This window comes from Squalius cephalus (assembly GCF_949319135.1).
Source record: "Squalius cephalus genome assembly, chromosome: 7".
Classification (NCBI taxonomy): Eukaryota; Metazoa; Chordata; class Actinopteri; order Cypriniformes; family Leuciscidae; genus Squalius; species Squalius cephalus.
In genome coordinates this window covers 27,125,413-27,140,967 of record NC_137128.1, presented here as the reverse complement: position 1 = coordinate 27,140,967, position 15,555 = coordinate 27,125,413, and the positions used below count along the sequence as shown (strand labels likewise).

Here is a 15,555-nt window from a genome sequence, read left to right as displayed (position 1 = left end):
CAAATACAGATTGTTTATTTGTATAAACAATACATATGTTTCAACAAATATATTTTTCAATTACAAACTATATATTGGGGAGTCTAGCATTTAATGTAAATTATACATAATTGTGTACATAAATTCAAAATGCACAAGTGTACATACAACACACATAATAAATTCAAAACCTATGCAAATATGTACAAACAGTACACATTCAAAACCTACACAAAAATGCACATAGCATACATACAATTGTACAGCATACAGCACACAAAAATTCAAAATGAACACAAAATTTAGAACTACACATTAATAACCTATACATTTAATTCAATAACCTATACAAATATGGACAGAATACACAAATTAATAACAATAAATCCTAATCACAACTTTATTAAAAGGTCTTCACTGTACACTGAATGCATTGATGTGTTAGTGTAAACATACCTTGAGTAATAAAACTACAAATACATATGTTGACTACTGGACCTAATGATGATGATGATCAAAGTTCTTAATGAGGCAGGACCTCCTCCAGATATATTAAAGTTTGCATGCTACAAAAACTCCCAAAATGGGTGCAGAGGTCTTGAAATAGTTTATGTCATAGATGTAAAACATTTTTGAAACACATCAAGTCATGTGGATCCGGGCTTGTCTCACTGTTTCTCACTTGTCTCCAACCTTAAAAGAATAAATAATGTTCAGTTGGGCATGTACTGTGACAACATCAACAGTGTTAAATTATGAAAAAGTTATATCAAAGCAGAGCTGTATTGAATTAAATTATGGTCACTCTAATTAGTCATTACACCTGCTGTTAAATGGTTAGTTCACCCAAAAATGTAAAATCGGTCAATAATTACTCGCCCTCATGTCTTTCCAAACCTGTAAGACTTTCGTTCATCTTCGGAACACAAATAAAGATCTTTTTGATGAGTCTTACAGTATTCTGTCCCTCCATTGACAGCTACACAACTATCACTTATAATCCCCAGAAAGGTAGCAAACACATCATAAAGGTAATACATGTTACTCCAGTGGTTCAACCTCAATTTTATGAAGTGACATGAGTATATTCTATCCCTTAACCATAATTTATCACTTTATTTACAACATATTAAACTCAAACGCATGTTCACGAGAGCACCTCGACATTAACATGTTGTGTTAATGCGCGAGCAGACGACAAGAGCGTGAAAGCAACAATTATGTATTTTTGCACAAAGCACTCGCGTCAGTTCATAAAATTGAGGTTAAACCACTGGAGTCACATGGATTACTTTAATGAAGTCTTTACTACCTTTCTGGGGCTTGAAAGTGGTAGTTGTGTATACTGTCAATGGAGGGACAGAAATCTCTCAGATTTCATCTAAAAGATCTTCTTTTGTGTTCTGAAGATGAGCGAAAGTCTTACAGGTTTGGAACGACATGAGGGTGAGTAATCATGACAGAATTTTCTTTTTTTGGATGAACATGAGCTGAAGAGCAGTGTAATTTATCAAAATTGATTTGATAGTGTTGCTTTTACTTACAGGCCAAATGTCATTTAAGCTGCGCTTCATTTCAGCATATGTTGGACACACCATTTTTCCATTTGTGAGGTATGGCGATGATGGAAGGATGTCAGGCCATTTCTCCAGGATCATCTTTGAAAGACAAGAAAAAAAACAGTTTTCAACTATACCACACGTGTGTGAACCTAATTTCATATGCACTTAGACACAGCCAAAACAATTTTCCAAAATAAGACACCCCTTCCATATAGAGGGTATGCACTGACGTCACTTTCCCGCCGAAGAGCTGTTGCGTGACTGGATTTAATAGGGGAAACTGCGAAAACGTGAGTAAAACAAACAATTATCAGTTTAAACTAAAGGTTGGACTCGATATAGTGTTCCTTACAACTTAACAAAGATCCAGTGATCTGTGGATATTGACATACAGCCAGGAATCCTGTTTCCTGATATTTATATGAGCCTGATTTAGACACCGGGGAAATAAAAAAAAAAAAACTTATTTGCCTGTGAACGCTTTATATAACGACAATATAAGTCCGGGTGATCACTTCTATCAATGTTATATATATCATATCGTCCAGCCCTAAAACTTTTATAGTTTTTTGTCAATGTTTATTTAAAAACATCCAATTATGCGCTCCATTTGCTTCTCTGTACTGTAGTAATGGGTATTTTGAACGAATCTTTAATATGACTCGGGACTACTGAGTCTGTACTGGAAACAGAAATTATTAGTTCATCTCTTGAGTCTTCGGGTTCGAGTCCGAGTCTTTTGTTCTTCCTGTCAGTCCCATAGAGGCTATGCTGTCAGTACCGGAAAGAGAAATGATTAGTTCATCTCTCGAGTCTTCGGGTCTGATTCTTCTCTCTGAGTCTTTCATTCTTTTGTCACATGACAGCGCTGGACACATAAATGAGTTACTAATTTTTTAACAGTAACATGCTACATTTTTGGTCTCAAATTATAGCTTTTTAATTTCTTTAAATTTATAATTTAAGAATTTCTGTTATGATGGATCTTTTCCATATGGATGAGGTACTAAAGAGTTGGTAATGCTTTAAACTTTATCTATGATGGGGCAAACCACTTTGATAAAGATATATATTATATATATATATATATATATATATATATATATATATATATATATATATAGTCTAATAACAACAATTCCGTGACATAAAACTAAACGACTCGAACCCGAGAGATAAACTAATCAATTCTGTATCCGGTACCGATTGCATAGCTCAGCTTATGTAGTCACGTGTTGAAAGAAATGACTCGAACCCGAAGTCGATAGACTCGAAATGTGAACTAATCAATTCTCTATCCGGTATTATAGACTGCAAAGCTCAGTTTATGAGGATGTCACGGGATGAACGAACGGCTTAGATTGGGTAAACTAACAGACTGCATAGCCTGAAGACCCAGATAAATAAATTAATCGTTTCTGTTTCTCATAATTTGGCCTCTTCCTTGCATTGCATTTTTTTTCTTATTCTAAATGTGATCAACATTTGATGTGTTTGGGGAATTTGGCTATTGACATGTAACATTTAAATACATTCTGCTGAAATTAACGAAATATTTATAAATTTTTATGAATGAGATGCAAAGATCCAAGTTTGTAAAATGATCCGAACTTCCCACTACTACGTCACGTGCATACATATTAAACTCACCATTCCAAGAAAACTGTGAAGTCTGGGATATTCTCTAATGATTTCTTCAGCAGTTCTTGCAGTTTGTTGAGGTGGTGTGTGTCTCACGAACTCCTCGACTTGGCTGTGAGGACTTCATGCTTTCTTTTGCCACTCAATCATTGTCAGTCATCAAACAGCTAAGACTATATTGAAATAAAAAAAATACTGTATTGAAATTACGGAAGACAGCTTAAAAAAAAAAAAAAAAAAAAAAACATAAGTAATTATCTGTACCTGGATCTGTAGTAGCCCCAGCACTGCACATTTGTTATCTCTAATCATTATTCAACTTACCAACTTGTTAGTAGAGGGACTCCAAGACCGGTGCCAGATAAGGAAGACATCCAAAATGTGTACTGTACACTGTCCAGGACCAGAGTTGAGAACCATTGTCATCCAGCAGCATAATACTTTCATTTACTCCTTTCTGTGTTGGAATGAAGCAGAAAAAAATAAATATTTTCAGAAAAGTAAACTAGTCCTTAAAAACTTGTTACTACAGTAAATCAAGGTAATCTGTGTATTGGAAAACATCGACTTTCTTTAACTAATCATGAACTAATCGTTTATTTGTTGCACAATGTTTCCCATTTCAATGTTGTTGGGAATATCTGCACTTTTTCATCTTTCTTTCATCTCGGGAGATTTCAGCGAATTCAAACGCTTCTCCTCACAGCGCTGCTGTGGTGTCGTGTGACCGATGTCTGAGCTCGCGCCGCTGGGCCGAGCTGATAAATGGTCCGTGCACTACGGTTCATATGAGTAGAGCTCTTTCGTTCCGCATTTAGTGACAATTGTAGTCGCACCTGTACAAAAAAAGTACGTTACCAGTCTGGAGCACTGCTTCAGCTGTGACAGCTTAAAGTCCCTTTAAGACATTTGCTATCACGAATAAACAATTGCTATCCGTAAAACAGGCGTAATGCTAGTGATTTCAGACTAAGGCCTACTTAGTTTATTGTAGTAGGTAACTGGTAGTAAACGGTTTCGCTAGTATAATGTTATAATTAATTACTTTATTACTGCTAGCGACCTAACGGCGATAGCTAGGATTAATTTCCAATCGATCTCACTTCCCGGAGATCATTAAAACGGTCTAAAGGGAACTTCGTTTTAAAAAAATATAAAATTCATATTTAGAATAATTATATTCAACGTCTCAGTACACAATACTTAATGTTATATATACATAAAAACGATATGACTTACCTTTCATAATCAGGATGCAGCAGCAGCTCCTGCGTTGACTGTCTGTCACTGGACCGTTAAAATTTGAACCGTCGCTGCAGAAACCGTAGGCTATTTAACCCAACAGTCGGGTTATTTCTAGAAATTACCCAACGATTTTAAAAATGACCCAATATTTTTGGAAAATAACCCAACATATTGACCCAATATGTGTAACCCAACGGTTGGGTTACACAAATAACCCAACGTTTTTTACTGTGTACACAGAAAACACACACACACAAAAACATTTTTTTTTCCTGTTTTACTCTTTTTTTTTTTACTCTTTTTTTTTACTCTCTCCTCTAATTTTGTTTTATATTTACTTACAGTAAGATGTGTGTGACCAACATATGACAGTAAAAGAGCACACACAAACCTTATTCTAATATGGAATTCGAATTGTATTGGAATGGTAAAGAGTGTTGGGACGTAACAGGAGGGCCTCCACTCAAGGATACAATATGATTGACACGTCTAAGAATGTTCCACATATGGTTGAAATACCATAATTTGCCTAGAAAGATAACATTCTGGGAGTCAAGAAGACTATAAAGGAGAAAGGATGCCCTCCCTTCACTGTCACACTCTGCAGCCACTCTGACTGTACGACTGCTGGCCTTTTCTTGCAAGAAAATAAACCTCATCAAAGACTATTGGAAATGTTTGTCTCTTATTCAGTGATAGAATTTTGTTTGCCACCACACCTCCCTGAAGGTTCTCGAGGCGACGGTAAAGCGACTCAAATTTGGCCTTACTCGTAGCCGAGTCTCCCTCATAGTCATACCATTGACAAAGACATGGGCAACTAGAGTGGCTTGAATTTCATCTGAGACTGCTTGTCTTCTTGTCCTTGCCCTTCCTCCTCCTCATTCTTATCCCTCTTCCTTCATGTCTTTCTGGATCCATTGTTTCAAAACGCAATAAACTGATTTGGGCCCTTTTATATATCTATTGAAGGTTCTGATTGATGTGTGTTAAATTTTGACTCTTAGTGTTTCCACTTGGGTAATTGTGTGCTAACTGAGCTGAAGCTGTGCTGACTTGAGTGAACAATATTGAATGCTAGTGCTTTCTATATGACAACATGGTCTAAGCAATGAGAAATGAAGGGATTTGTGTGTAGAGTTTTGCAGTGACAGTTCAACAAATCTGACTCATGTGTCAAAACAGGGAATAGTGTTTATAGTTTAGTGAAATGGGTGTGCTTTTTGATAAATGGCGTTATTTTAGTTCAAAAGCCTGGTTATAGTGTTTAAGAAATCGAGAAAAACTGTAATTAAAACATTGGATAGGTCTGTCGTATTGCACGATTTTGCATGTGCAATAACATCTTGCTAATAGAGGTCTATATCCTAATCATATGACCTGAAACAAAAAGGATAGGACCAGCCCTACCATCCCCCAGGCTCAATAAAAAGAAAAAATTGATTATAAGTTATGAAGCCAAACAAATCAGAATGAATATCTTTATCTTCTAAAGATCTATATTTATTAAGATCTAATATATATATATATTAGATCTTAATAAATAATAAACTCTCTATATAATATATAATTTATTTCTGTGATGCAAAGCTGAATTTTCATCAGCCATTACTCCAGTCTTTAGTGTCACATTATCCTTCAAAATCATTCTGTCAATAAAATGTGATTTTATTATCAATGTATTAAACAGTTGTGCTGCTAAACATTTTTTTATAACTTGTGATGCTTTTTTTCAGGATTCTTTGATGAAAAAAAAGTTAAAAAAGAACTGCATTTATTTAAAATAGAAATCTTTTGGAACAATGTACACTAACGTTCAAAAGTTTGGGGTCAGTAGTTTTTTCCCCCCTTTCTTTAGTCAGCAAGGATGTGCTAAATTGATAAAAAGTGATAGTACGAAGTGATAGTAAAAAGTGATATTGTTAGAAAAGATTTCTATTTTGAATAAATGCAGTTCTTTTTTTTTTACTTTTTATTCATTAATGAATCCTGAAAAAATATCACATGTTCCAAAAAAATTATTAAGCAGCACAACTGTTTTCAACATTGATGAAAACTGAGTATCAAATCAGCATATTAGAATGATTTCTGAAGGATCATGTGACACTGAAGACTGTAGTAATGGCTGATGAGAAGTTTTGCATCAAAGAAATAAATTATTATTTAAACTATATTAAAACAGAAACCCATTATTTTAAATTGTAATATTTCACAATATTACTGTTCTTTCTGTATTTTTGACCAACTAATGCAGGCTTGATGAGCATAAGAGACTTCTCTCAAACATTAGAACAAGACTTCAAAATAGTAATGTTTTAAAATAGTAATATCAATGTTTACATGTATTCATATTTGGAAAAAATACCATCAAACAGTAATGAAGTTACACTGTAAAAAATTTCTAACCCTCCCAAATCAAAAATTTCAAGTGACCGATAACATCTAAATTTTTCAATTGGCCCAAGTGAAATTCTGTAAATTATAAAATTAAATTTACAGAATTTCACTTGGGCCAATTGAAAAATTTAGATGTTATCGGTCACTTTAAATTTTTGATTTGGGAGGGTTAGAAATGTTTTACAGTGTATCAATAACATTAACTGATTAGACAAAACCTGTTTCATTTTGACTCGCTATATTTAGGTTTATATATAGCTTTAGCCATTGTAAATAGCCTGTTACGTTACACAGATTCTTAGACTGCAAACACATATCGGACGAATCAGCTGAGAGAAAAGTTACACATCTCTGACGCAACAACAACAATAATTTTAGAAATCAACAAATCGTCTTTTCATGATAATGCTTTATTCGAGACTGAGATAGGCCTATAGCTTTTAGTCAGAGTATTTGAGCCTGTTATAGGTTCCAGCTGAAATTAACAAGAATGTGTTCCAATGCATTCTATCGTATCATCACACGATGGCACTGTTCAACAAGTATCTATTCTCAACATGCACGGTACTTTTTGCCTTCTAAATAACGTGGATGTATATTTTCTATCCACTTCAGAAACGTTCTTATTCCGCATCCACCTAATCAACGATAAATCAATGACATCGGTAATGAAAGAGTCCTTCAGCATTCACAGGTGACGCGCAGCGCGCCTCTCATCCTCGCGAGATGATTTCATCAATCCGACCCGACACTTATCTTTCTTCCTACACCTTAAATAGCTTCAAGACTAACGATTTGCTGTCCAATGTAGACAGATAACTTGGCAGAAAAAGCTGGATTGCCATCCTTAAATCCTCTGAGTTTTCCTATCAGTTGGAACCATTTTTAGATGTGGAACGGATGGAAAGAATGCGTCATGAGGACATTTACGGGACAACTACAAATCTGTAGAATACAATAATGAATGACCTTCAGGGAAGTAGACTTTTTAGAGGAAGTTCTGTCAGAGCGCATGTTAATTCGCGCGCAACTAAAATTGCGCCTCTGAAAGTAAGTGAAACTATTGAAAAGACGTTTAAATAAAACAGCAAATATATTTGTTAAACCTATATTAAAGTAATAATACAATTTTAGTCGTTTTCACGCGCGATACTGAACGAATGGCTCGAGCAGCTTACTGTTGCTATGGTTACTTCCACAGGCTGACGCGACTTCTGCTCGCGAGCTTTTATTTAGCGCACTAATGTGACTTTTGTGGTTTCGGAAACGTTGTTAGGAAACCCTGCTGAAACATATATGTAAAGGAACATGTTTTGAAGACTTAGTTTGACTTATTTGATGGGGCTTGAAGCCGTAATTAGGGAGGTAGCCTACTCTCCGAAACCCCCATAATTCGGGTTGTATAAGTTCAATTATAAATGTTGGGCAGCCCTGAGCGCTGCACGATGGGGAGTCAGTGGGGAGACTGTCCTGCCCGAGCTCTCTCTCAGAGGAGGATCTAGACGCTCCATGATCTCTCAGCATGCCTGCCTGGACGAACCGGTCCAACTGTTCCTTCAACTGCAGTTGGGATGATAACGCGACGTACTGGGGCTTCGAGCCCCCGGTCACCATTTTCCCCATTCCAATGCTAACCGGGGTCACGGTCACCTGCGCCCTTTTCTTCTTTGTAGGTGTAACGGGGAATCTGATGACCATTTTGGTGGTGACCAAATACAAGGATATGCGAACCACCACAAACCTGTACCTGTCCAGCATGGCCTTTTCGGATTTACTCATTTTCCTCTGCATGCCTCTGGACTTGTATAGACTCTGGAAGTACCGACCTTGGAATTTCGGCAACATACTTTGTAAACTCTTTCAGTTTGTTAGCGAGTGTTGCACATACGCGACCATTCTGAACATCACCGCTCTCAGTGTGGAGAGATACTTTGCTATTTGTTTTCCTCTTAGAGCAAAGATAGTCGTGACCAAAGGTCGTGTGCGAGGGGTCATTTTGGTCCTCTGGATAGTATCCTTCTTTAGTGCAGGACCTGTATTTGTGCTCGTCGGGGTCGAGCATGAAAATGGGACAAACTCGTGGGAAACTAACGAATGCAAAGCGACGGAATATGCCATTAGGTCTGGGCTCTTAACCATCATGGTTTGGGTCTCCAGCGTCTTTTTCTTCTTGCCTGTGTTCTGCTTAACTGTTTTGTATAGTCTCATCGGGCGAAAGCTCTGGAAGAGAAAGAGGGAGACGATTGGAGAAAACGCTTCGAGTCGCGATAAAAGCAATAGACAGACAGTGAAAATGCTGGGTAAGTGCCCGGTTTCATCACAGTATATCAGGTAACCGCGATTAAGTTGTTTATCATTTGCGCACTTTACGCACAAGCGCACCCATTACGCACGGGATGTGCTTGGCACAAAACAGCAGTACAATCCTGCATACACTAAAATGGTTTTGTTAGGAAACCTAAAAATGTATTTTATGTGGTAACACCTCATTTAAACGATCTCATTCAAGTAAAATGGCTCATCCATGTTGAAAAGGTGATTTTCAATCTAATTTATTTTAAGAATTAAAACATTTCTATCCGATCTGTATGAGTGATAATAGGCCTATATTTAAATGTGGCGCGCCATGTTAATGTTAAGGAATATATTTTATAAAGGTAACGTTGTGACAGTTTTTCGTTCCTTTAGTCATGCAACCTAAAGGTCATTATTGAACAAAATAAAGGTAACTGGGTTGGCTAAAATTGTGGCTTGCACTTTATTTTAAGATTCCATACACGTTTAATTATACATTTAAGTACTGAATAATAACAACTAACTACAATAGCTTTAGGGTTAGAATTGCATGTAATTATGCACAATTTAGTCAATTGTAACTACATCTAACGTGTAACAAAGACACTGTAAAATAAAGTGTTACCAAATTGTCCTTTGAGAACAAACTCAAGAAAAATATAAGATTAAGTGATAAAAAGAGGAGACACTTGTTAATGCACATTTTGCATTGTGAAAGGGTGTTGTTTTTTTTGTTTAATGAAAATGCTCATCATTTTAATAAGGGGAGATATAACAGGGTTGACACACAACTTAAAACATTGTCCAATAAAATGTAAAAAAAAACGTGTTTTTCTATGTGCTTAGAATAACTCAAATAAATGTGAGCCTTTTTGTTATTGTTAACACATGATTAAGTTTGTGATTCATGGTTAGGTAATAATATTTGCTTTCTGCAACAAAGTGAGGAACAAGGTGCTATTTCAGTGTTCATTTACCTTCATTACCTCTCTCCCTAACAGCTGTGGTGGTGTTTGCCTTCGTGCTCTGCTGGCTTCCCTTTCACGTTGGACGCTACCTGATCTCCAAATCCACAGAGATGGGCTCTCCTGTCATGTCTGTCATCAGCCAGTACTGTAATCTCGTCTCCTTTGTACTCTTTTACCTTAGTGCAGCAATCAACCCCATTCTGTACAACATCATGTCCAAGAAGTACAGGATGGCAGCTTGCAAACTTTTCGGACTGCGTAATAACCCACGAAGAAGCACGTCAGTGGCCAAAGGAGAGAGTCCACCGTGCTGGACGGAATCCACTGCCAGCGTGTGACTCTCTTTACCATAAACAGCCATTTCAGACCTCATCTAATGCTGCCATCATTTTATAAGGTGATAGTCTCTTAATTAGACAAAAGATTTATATGAAGGTCTCATACATTTCCAGACAGATCAGGGAGTATTTTAGAAAGATGTTGTTAACAGCCATTTGTCTATCCAAGCAAAACATTTCATTAGATACCTTGATGTTTTATAATAAAATGATGCTTGTAAATAGAGAGAGAAAAATGGAGAGAAAAAGATAACTTCAGTTGCCTTAAATCCAAATGAAATCTGGAAGACAAAATGAGCACTGTAGATACAGCAGCATCCTCACGCGCCTGATGACAGGGACTGCAGAGGTGATGCCGTTCATTTGCCTCGTGCATCAATTAGCTAGTGTTGTCACTTTCTTCACGTGCGTGTTTTTATTAGGCTCCGCACCCGCCCTGAAGCAATACACAGAATTCAAAAGCTTTTGAGAAAAGTTCATTAAAACAAAGGTATATAAAACAGTCAAAATTGCATTGGGACATTTAAGTACTAGAACATCCTAAAAAAGCTTGCTTTTTTCTCAGTGCTTCATGTGCTAAATGTATAAACTGTTGTTACGGAATTACCCAGTTGTTGAGAAGAGTTTCATTTAAAACCACTGCAATAACCGATGTGACAGTATATGCGTACGTTAACAAGTCCTCTCACGTCCATTAATATCTGTTGTGGAAACTGCATGTGTCTTGTGTTCTAAAGCGATGTACAGTACATAAAATGGCATATTTGTACTTTGTAAAATATGTAAATATACCCATATTTAATTGGATATCTGCTGTGTTGAAGGTTTTCTTTTGTAAGAACAATGACAGTATGACAAACGAATTATGATATATATGAATATACTATTACAATATATATTTTCATTTTTTAATGGTTGCCCTGTAAGACTGAAATCTATTCCTATCCTATTTGAGTAAATAGAAATATGGATGGATGGATGGATGGATGGATGGATAAAACGACAGACAGATAGAACAATAGATAGAATGATAGACAGACAAATTGATTGATAGAACGACAGACAGATACACAGAACGATAGACAGACAGAATGATAGATAGATGGATAGATAAACAGAACAATAGACAGAATGATATAGACAAGATTGATAGAATGACATAGAATGACAGACAGGTAGACAGAACGACAGATAGAACGAAATATAGAACGATAGATAGATAGATAGATCAATTCAGGACTATGTGGTCATTTACATAACCCCCAAAATAGATGCAGCTGTCTATAATGGGCTTTAAATAAATAATAAGGGGAAAGTGATGCAGTTAATTTGAGACACTCTTATTCCTCACAGGATCAATGGTTTATCGGTTTCATGATATCTTGTTAGAAATCCTGCTTTCTTATGTCCACATGTGACCCTGGACCACAAAACCAGTCACATGGGTCAATTTTTTGAAATTGAGATTTATACATCATCTGATTAAGCTGAATAAATAAACTTTCCATTGATGTATGGTTTGTTGAGATAGGACAATATTTAGCCGAGATACAACTATTTGAACATCTGGAATCTGAGGGTGCAAAAACATTGAGAAAATCGCCTTTAAAGTTGTCCATAAATTTTATGTTTGCGATTGTGCTGCATTCACAGTATTTTATATCTTTACGGTAGGAAATTTACTAAATATCTTCATGGAACATGATCTTTACTTAATATCCTAATGATTTTTGGCATAAAGGAAAAATCAATCATTTTGACCCATACGATGTATTATTGGCTATTGCCACAAATATACCCGTGCTACTTGTGACTGGTTTTGTGATCCAGGGTCACATATGTAAAGTCTGACTGTTGGTGTTTTATTGATGTCAAATCAAGGTCAGAGTGCCCAGACTGCAGAGAAAGAGGATTACAGAGGAGAATGGTTTCATAAATCAGTCAGATCTCCTCATGGGGCAGAAGGTGACGCTGCAAAATGAGATTGTCCACCATTCACACATCCCACTTCTGCCTACCATAACCATAAAATGTATTAAAAAATAAAATACCACAGCCCTGATGGAGAGGGGGAGTGTAAACACTCTTCAAAGTGTCAATTACAGGTCGATTAAAAAAATTATACCTGGACAAAATGTCTGATGTTTTTTTTCATTTAATGTTTGACTTCAACTAAAAGGCTTTATAAAAGTCTGATTTTAATTAGTGATTGCAATCAATGTTCACAAACATAACTAAATGTCTTCACCAGTGTTGGGGAAATGCACTAGTAACCTTACAACAAAATATCGGAGCTACTTTTCAAATAAGTAACGCAAGTAACTTTGTTTTCCCATTTGACTGACAGCTCTCCTGTCCCCACTATGAGAGAAATCATGAGCAAGATGCAGAAGTGTTGTGTGCGCTGTGTGAACATGACGGTTATTGTAGTTGTGAACATTTACTTGCACAAAAACAGATTCCTCAAAATGAATAAAAAAAGAGAAATGCAAACAGATTACACAAACCTTACATAATTGAATGTTAAATAACACAAATATAGTAGCCTGACTTCGTCATACTCATATTCTAGTCAGAATGTGAGTCTGAGACTGCTCCATAGAGATTTGATTATGGGGCGTGTCTCAACCGAACCAGGAAAAAAAAAAAAAAAAAAACTCTGCACTCAATTGGATAGACCTACAACCAATCAGAGCAACGGAGTAAATGACGCATGTTCTTCATTCATATTTTCAACCAACAAAAAAATATTGTGGGCGGGGTTCGGGCTGGCACCCAGGCTACAAATATAGCCTACTTTATTTAATCTCACTTTGTTAACAAATGTCTTTTGTGCTGACCTTCGATGATCCAATTCAACCATACCAATAAGCAAAAATGACTTAAGTTAAACATCACATTTATTTCATTTTTTTTTTTTTTTTATTGAAGAAAGAGAACTTTCTCCTCCTGCGTCCCAATCTTTTGCGATGCAGACTGTCAGCACAGCTGAAAGGTTTGAGCTGCGGCCTCTACTGTACAGATGTGCAATTGCATTCCTTTCAGAATGAGGCTTTATACATTTACATTTGCCAAAAATAGAACTTTAGTTTTTATCTTACCCAAAACAAACAAGCAGGCCCAGCCCATGTGAGAAAACGTAAAGCAAAAGTAGCGTAACATTACCTTTCCATAAAAAAATAACTAACACAATTACTTACTTTATTTAGAGATTAATGTAATATTGTAATGCATTACTTTTAAAAGTATCTTTCCCCAACACTGGTAGGTAACACTTCAGTTTAGGGTCTAACTCTTAAATATTAACTAGTTGCGTATTAGCATGCATATTACTAGTCACTCCTGATCTTCTTCCCACTAGGAACCCACTAGGAAGAGGATCAGGCGTGACTTTTTACTGCGCCGAGTCGAAGTACTTCCAAAAGTGCTATTCCGCCATACATTATAGTTATCCTTTTTAACCCGCTTAGAAAAGCGCCACGTTTTATTTTGTCACCATACTTGGTCGTATAACTACTCTGTTTTTGTGTAACTGTTTTTAAATAGGGAAAACGTTGATGTGTTTGGTAACTTCTAAATTCATTGCTGCTAGATACCATATACTGGGGTAAGCTAAGTGCTTTCAAAGTGTCACCGCGCGCCAGAGCGATTAAGTGCACGCACTGAGATGAGAGAGGTATGTATCAACTCGTCTTAGTTAAGGGAATAACATAGTTTAATATGAAAAAACGGTGGAGTATCCCTTTAATGTCTTATTTTGCATGAGTTTATAATACATCCCTTAATCCTACCCCATACCTAAACTTAAACACTACCTAACTAACTATTAATAAGCAGTAATTAGGAGTTTACTGAGGGAAAAGTCATAGTTAATCGTTAGTTATTAGTGAGAATTGGACCCTAATCTAAAGTGTGACCAACTGGTCTTCACTTGGTAAGTGGAGGACTGACATCAGTTTAACTGAGCACACATAACTGTCTAGATGTAAGCTGCAAAAGCTTTGATAATACAAATGTAGTGTTACTGGTCATGCCAATAAAGATGACAAATGGGAAAATCCAGACAGTGAAAGAAAACTCTGACATTTTGCAGCTTTGAAGTGTCAAGCAATTACCACAAAAACACAGCAACAGAACGCAACACGAACACAAAGACAGACTTGAAGCAAACAAGTAAAGCAGAAAGCAGACATCTATCATTGTTGGAAATGGAGAAAAAGAAATGCTTTGTTTTTTAGGCATCCTGATGGTGTTTAAGTTACTCAATATTGATTATTAATATTAATTATTCTTTATAAAGCAATTCATCATTTCATTCTACAACATGAATCTTTACACGGCTCAACCCTTCTTTATGAATGAGTAAATGCTTCAACAGGTTCATACGAGGTACGTTTGGTGGTGGATGAAATTGGACTAGCAGCTTCAATGAGCAACATCTTTCTACATCAGATACATCAGCACAATTATAGAACAGCCTTTCAATAATTCCAATTTGGTGGGTTTTTGAGAATTAGGACATAATCTGAAGTTAGAAATGTAAAATAGCCGATACAGTGAAGATATTGTGCTTGATGAACAGTATTCGTACTTCAATATTCATGACACGCTGCAATAGAAAAGAACTAGTGAGGGACTTCAATCATAAGCTCTATGAATTATTAGCATCTCCAGTACAAAATACAATCTGTCAGAAAAAATTTAAACATTTATTGGGTATAAATATATTACATACACGCTACAGATACACATAAGTCTTACATACATAGGGTAGTATTTGCAAAAATCTATACATTAACATTGATATGGCAGTTTCTTTTATATATATGCATATGAATTTGTCTAACATTTACAATACAAGAAAATTGTATGACTTTAAAAATTGTAGATCATGACAAGCCTGGAATGTTTTGTATATCTTTCCTTTTCTGTCTATTTTTTTTTAACTCTGAGGTAAAAATACACTGTTTTTTTTTTTGGAAAATAGTTGAATACACTTACGGTTCTATACATTTCTCTGGGATGACAGAGCTGACCGATCTCCAAACCATCATTTTCAAATTCATTTTCATATTTAAAACAGAGCACAAACAAAACAGAGATAAAACGGAATAAAATACAATATAAAAA

At 35.9% G+C, this 15,555-nt stretch overlaps 1 protein-coding gene and 1 long non-coding RNA gene across 3 annotated transcripts; one reads left to right on the top strand and one right to left on the bottom strand.

Moving 5' to 3' along the window:
- Positions 1–3,939, bottom strand: LOC307162077. Its single transcript, XR_013821856.1, has 4 exons — positions 3,507–3,939; positions 3,192–3,355; positions 1,524–1,637; positions 1–672 (listed from the first exon to the last, which is right to left on the bottom strand). It is a non-coding gene; the product is annotated as an uncharacterized lncRNA (long non-coding RNA).
- A 4,086-nt stretch (positions 3,940–8,025) lies between these two features.
- Positions 8,026–12,487, top strand: ghsra (growth hormone secretagogue receptor a). 2 transcript variants are annotated; one of them, XR_013821753.1, is made up of 3 exons: positions 8,026–9,124; positions 10,121–10,484; positions 12,307–12,487. XR_013821753.1 is itself a non-coding variant. In XM_079876447.1 (2 exons), exons 1-2 carry the CDS (start codon positions 8,347–8,349, stop codon positions 10,423–10,425), a joined length of 1,083 nt encoding a protein of 360 aa, XP_079732573.1. In that variant the 5' UTR covers positions 8,026–8,346; the 3' UTR covers positions 10,426–11,212. The 2 variants fall into 2 exon arrangements, 1 of the variants encoding a protein (XP_079732573.1); XM_079876447.1 differs by lacking the exon at positions 12,307–12,487 and having other exon boundaries at positions 10,121–11,212.
- The last annotated feature ends 3,068 nt before the right edge of the window (positions 12,488–15,555 follow it).